Source organism: Pseudochaenichthys georgianus, chromosome 16 (assembly GCF_902827115.2).
Source record: "Pseudochaenichthys georgianus chromosome 16, fPseGeo1.2, whole genome shotgun sequence".
In the NCBI taxonomy this organism is placed as follows: domain Eukaryota; kingdom Metazoa; phylum Chordata; class Actinopteri; order Perciformes; family Channichthyidae; genus Pseudochaenichthys; species Pseudochaenichthys georgianus.
Window position 1 is genome coordinate 9,143,882 of NC_047518.2, and position 6,076 is coordinate 9,149,957.

General features: G+C 42.7%; 1 protein-coding gene across 1 annotated transcript; it reads right to left on the reverse strand.

Annotated features, from left to right (window-relative positions):
- Positions 1-234: 234 nt before the first annotated feature.
- On the reverse strand, positions 235-1,938 carry LOC139435394 (piggyBac transposable element-derived protein 3-like). Its single transcript, XM_071206038.1, has one exon. It carries the CDS (start codon positions 1,936-1,938, stop codon positions 235-237), a length of 1,704 nt encoding a protein of 567 aa, XP_071062139.1.
- Positions 1,939-6,076: the final 4,138 nt, after the last annotated feature.

Here is a 6,076-nt window from a genome sequence, read left to right on the forward strand (position 1 = left end):
GAAGCTCCGGCGGAAACATTTTCCATGGACTGAAGGCGAGCGTCGATTGAGAGCATGGAGCTAGCCAGGGAAATATGCCAAATATGTTTGTATATAATGTATTTAATATGTAGTATACATGTTGACCTGCCCAGGGACTGCAGATGGGAAATTAGCAAACTGCTATATTCTGTTCCTTTTTAATATGGTCCCTGAAAACTAAGCTAACTAACAAAACATACATAACATGAGAAATTAGTCAAATTCCTCATGGTAACTGACAAAACAGTTACGCTCCGCATTCATGCAGAGGTGGACCTTGCAGACCCTGCAGACCACATTTGACCTTACAATGTTGCCTTTCCTGCTGCAGTACTTGCAGGTCAGGCGATTGGCATGTACAGGGGCATGGAAGAGGGAGGGATCAAACCGCACAGCCACATTTGGGGTGTGGCTGCGGTGTCCACGGACAGGCTGGGGGTCAGCAACGGTCATGCTCTCAACCAATGAAGATGAGCTTCTTCGGGAGCTAGACTTGACTGGCCACTGGTTGCTGGCAGCCCTGAACACCTGAATTCTGAAGCTTTTCAGAGGCACGCCATTCACACCAAGGGCCTTGCAGTCCCGCCTGTACATGATCCAGGCATTTGTGAGGCTGACATCAATGGCGTATGCAAACATACGCATGTACCACCTCTTGGACTTCATGGGGGTGCGGTAGAGGTGGACCAACATGTCACTCTTATCAATGCCCCCCATGTTGGCATTGTAGGTCCGGATGACAGCTGGACAGCTCACCGGCTCCTTTGTCTTCGTCTCACTGCAGTACCTGATGACTGAGGACATAGGCTCCACCCCCATGTCTGTTGACAGCAGAGATACCGTTCTGTTGTCCTTCCACCTGACAGCCAGGATCCCATCATCACTCATGATGTAGTCACATGTTCCACGAGGGACAGCCTTTTTCTCCATTTCCTTGATGGACTTGAGCGGGGGCTTTCCAATTCTATTGTCCCTGGCTGTCCCTGTATACCTGCAGTTCTGGTCTCGGAGGTACCGCACTAGCTCCAGGCTGGTGAAAAAGTTATCCGCAAAGATGGCTGTGGTGCTGGGGGAGGACATGGTACTTGCCAGGACAGAGACAATCTGGCTGGTGGCACCCATGGCTTGTTGTTCAGGTGTCAGGGGGACACCGTGGGCCTCCAGAGTAGTCTTCCCCTGGTAGAGCACCATGTCGTGGATGAAGCCATCCGCAGAGGCCCTGGAAAACAATTTAAAACCCCACTTGTCTGGCTTGGTCTTTATATACTGCCTCAGGTTGCCGGCTGTCTTCCCTTTGTAGGCAACCATCACCTCATCCACAGACTGTTTGGGGGTCTGCGGCTCACGCCTGAAGGCAGAATTGAGGAAAATGAACAGTGGCCGGATTTTGAAGAAGCGGTCAATGGAACCAGGAAGCTCAGTGTTGTCATTGAAATGGACAACCCTTTTCAGCAGCCTGAACCTCTTTGAGGACATCAGGTTGGCAACTTGAGGGATTCTGGTCTCCATGGCCCAGTAATCTTCAACAGATGGGAGCTCTGAAATCCCCATATACATCAGGATGGACAGAAATGTCATTATCTCATTCTCATTGGTGGTGAAAGTGGTGTTAATGTCCTTTTGAGTGGCGTACAAATTAGTTTGGTAGGTGATATGAGTAACAATTTCGGGGCCAAAGTACCTTGTGAAGTACTGAAAAGGGGTTTTAATGTAGTCAGGGGGAGAGTGCTGGTATTCCGGCAGTTCTGGGTTTTCCAGGTCAGCTTTGTGCCAGGTGGTTGGCCTTGCTGCTGACTTCCTGGGTTTGGTGGGCCTCTTGGCTTGTAGTGCTGGCTGCTTGTCGTCATCGTCGTCGTCGTCATCGTCGTCGTCATCGTCGTCGTCATCATCATCGACCTGGAGCACTGCAGGCTGCATGCACCTCCTCTTGGCAGAGGGGTCCATGTCACTTGGGCCTGGAATGTCCAGGTTATGAGTGGGTGGGACAAAGTCAGGGTCTTCCACATCGTCATCTTCCTCCTCGTCATCGTCACTGATGGCAGGGTGTGCTGGCACAATGACAATATCCTTTCTCTTGGAATAAAACATCCGAGTGGACAGTTGCTAAAAATTAAACACATGCAACAAAACTGTTATAAGGTCATAACACTGACAAAATAGATAAAATAGAATATCATATTCACTATTTATAGCTTGAAAATGTCTAGAAATTGGTTAAACTTTTCACTGAATCACTGTATAGTGTTATACAAACCTTTGGCAACATTATAATATAAAATCCTAAATTGTATTGCCTTATTTGTAATTAAAATGTGCTATGTATGGCTTCCGCATCGGGTAGACAGTTGCTAAAAATTAAACACATGCAAAAAAACATAAAACAACTGCTATAAGGTCATAAAACTGACATAATAGATAAAATAGAATATCATATTCACTATTTATGGCTTGAACATTTCTAGAAATGTGTTAAACTTTTCACTGAATCACTGTATAGTGTTATACAAACCTTTGGCAACATTATAATATAAAATCCTAAATTGTATTGCCTTATTTGTTATTAAAATATACTATGTATCGCTTACTAGACGGATCGGGCGTATGTCCAAATATGGTCATATCCTACTAACTCCAGTGTTTACCTGAACGGGGCGTATGATCAAATATGGTGCCCGAACTTTTCATGCCGTATTTTCACTAATTTCACTCACTTTTCCGCTAACAACACAAATGTCCTAACCTAGCACAACTATTCAACCATACAATGTGTGAGTTTCGTCAACTTACCATGGTTAGTTTTGTTGTTTCACAGAATTCCGTGAATGCACGGAGCCGCAAAATTGCCTTTTTCCGGATTCCGAGAAAACCGGAAGTTTGAAACGTTTCAGGTCTCTGCTGATTGGTCAAATTCCCCAATGGCGGGCTTTGTGGCGTAGAGTTATCTTCGCTGATTGGCTGGGAGAAAACCATATGCTTCTCGACCTCACTGAGTCGCAGCAGTGACGCCATGTTTGGTGTGTGCGGAAGTGATCAAATATGGTTCCTCGCCCCATAAAGGGTTATCAATTTGATCCAGAAACTGACCCTGAAGCAGCGGAGGTTTTGGTGGAGGTGCAAACATTTCGGTTGCAGCAGGACGTTTCTGAATGGTTAGCTGACAAGCTGTTGTCCCTATTTATTTTAGTCTGTTACGATGCTTGCTCCTTATTCCGTTCATATTTTGGCTAATTAGCAAGAATGCAATGTGTACAGTTTGTAACGCAAAAACAGCGATATATATATATTTATAAAGGGAGACATTCATATTTTCAGCATATATACAATGGCCTCATTGCGTTTATGAATAGTTTACAGTCCTTTTCTTCCAACATCGTGCAACAACCGTTGGAAAGTTGAATAACTTAGGATGATAAAAAGTATAACTCCAACAACACCTCAGTTGTCAGCAATGTGTGTAGTTTCATGTGTTTTTAAAAGCTCAGTTATTGACTTCTTTGTGCAAATTGCGCCACGATGCCTTCTGAACGGAGAATGTGTGCTGCATGGAGATACCACAGGTAACATTTTTGACAGCTTTACTAAGTTGTCTGTTTAAATACATTTTTCACATGTCATTCAATATATGTTTATCACAATGTGTCAAGACGGATGCAGTAACTTGAGGACTCTGTAACCTGTATGGTGGACCATCCTGGATTGGAGCCTGTGTGCCTAAATGTGTTCTCCCTGCAGAATGCGTTGAATATTTACAGAGCTGAACATGGTGGACTACAGTTGAGGCAAATAGAGCAGTTAGTGGTTTGTTTGTTTGTTTTGACTGAAATTGTAAAACGAATGTTAATATTGTTCATGGAAATAAATACTGGTGTATATGGCTTTATGCAATCTTTCATTCTGTCATTGTACATGTACTATTATATTATATACTACACAGCAATGGCATAACACACCCATGTGTATGACAAAAAAGTCCACACACACAACCTTATGCTTTTGAAATCAGAATATTCTTTACCCATCCAAACATGAATAATCACGACACATTTTGATATCAACTCGGAACTTTATTGTCAAAATCAACGGTTAAAAAAACCCATAAAAAAAAAACTAAATGTAGCCTACTTGTATTTTGTATAAATGACACTAAATATTTTTACAGAAGCTTTGTGAGCTGGTGCTGGGGCTTCCTTGGACGCAGGATCAGAGTGGTGATTCCGGCCTGCGTTGTCCTCAGGATACGCAGGGAGTTTCCTGATCCGTGAAATGTCGATGTTGGGTTCAGACAGCAGCCAAATTGAACCGTGTAGCATACCCGGCGATGACCTCCTCCCTGTCAGGTCGCTCATAATGGTGCAGGGTCCACAAAGACTTGGTCGAAGATGAGGTCCATCAAGTTGGCCACGTAGGGCTGTGCAATGGTAAAAAAAGCACAACAAAAAATGTGGTTTAGATTAGTATATGCATGTAAAAAACTGAAACTTTTTTATTTTATATTTGTAAATAGTTGTATAATAAATATTTTAAACACTTACGGAATGTGGGGTCAGTCTTTACTGGTTTTGCTCTGCATTCTCCCTTCCTGGCCTTTGGGTACTGCAGTTTATACAGAGGGTTTTCAGTGGATGTAGTGGCTTGTGCACGCTCAGCGTTTTCATTGTAGTGCAGGGCTGCCAGGTACAGTCTTTCATTTCCGCCATGATAAAAAAAAATGTAAATAATAGCAAAGGATGTACAAATTGTCACTAATTAGTAAGTATGTGAGGTGCTGGCCTGTAAAGAAGAACACATAGTTAGAACAAAATCATCTCAACTTAGTATTCAGGATGAGAAAATACTATTTGGATAAATATAGTCTGAAATCCCAAAAGATGGGGCTAAAACTCTATTTAGCAAAGCTCTTTGCTTAGCCTTTTCCAATCTGAGTTAGTTTTGAACCGTAACGTGCATGCTGTGTTTCTGACTCAATACAGATGATGTGTTGGAGAGGGGCTGAGCTCAGTAGACTGACTGTAATGAGTGCTAGCCACTAATTAGCCTGTTGCTAGAGGTAAGGCCTTGTCAACAACAACAGACCAACGGGGCTTTAGCTCAGTTTTACTCGTGGTGTGTGTGTCCCCTCGCATACATACACAGTGTTGTATCCTAACACACCCCCATTTATATTCATGTGCACAAACAAGTAAACACACAACAGCTTTTACATATAACGCTGCAAAAAACGGCATGTCTCATTAGCGTAGCGTAGCTTAGCTTATAGACTACAATCACAAAAGCTTTTACATATAACGCTGGAAAAAACGGCATGTCTCATTAGCGTAGCGTAGCTTAGCTTACAGATCGATGATATCTGATCGTTCTTACAGACTACAATCACAAAAACTTTTACATATAACGCTGGAAAAAACGGCATGTCTCATTAGCGTAGCGTAGCTTACAGATAGATGATATCTGATCGTTCTTACAGACTACAATCACAAAAGCTTTTACATATAACGCTGGAAAAAACGGCACTTGCCTACAGAAGATTACGTTTGTTATTATAACTTACTCAATATGATTTTAGAGGATACAAAATACTAATAAATAGGAGAATAAATACGTGTGTTATCGCCTAGGGCGTGGCTTTACAGCCTTCACACAGATCGCCATTACGGCAGTATGTCTGAACATGTTAGCAAATGCCTGATAATTCAAATAAAGACAAAGCAAAGACTGCGGAGCGTACAAAATAAAATGCTACAAAAATATATAAACACCTAACCGATTACTATTTGGGTTTGAGGCGACATTGATACGGCGAAGCTACATGCTACATGTTACAAGCTAGAGATAGCTTTATCAGGAAAAACACCGCTAAATAAAAACGTACAGCTTCAAAATTGGATGTGTCCTCACTGGCCTGGTCCCGGATGGTTGGTATTGATCCCGGGTTTAGCATTACTTTGGAGGCATATCCGTGTTGGACTTGAGACAAGTTCATAAACATGTCCGTCGTAAAATGTTTGGAACACATAAACAGAAATCTGCCGTGGTCTTCTGGCACATGTCCCTTGTA

What these genes read in the sequence shown, in the direction of transcription:
- LOC139435394 (XM_071206038.1), bottom strand. Translation starts at nt 1,938, where the DNA reads ATGCAGCCTGCAGTGCTCCAGGTCGATGATGATGACGACGACGATGAC.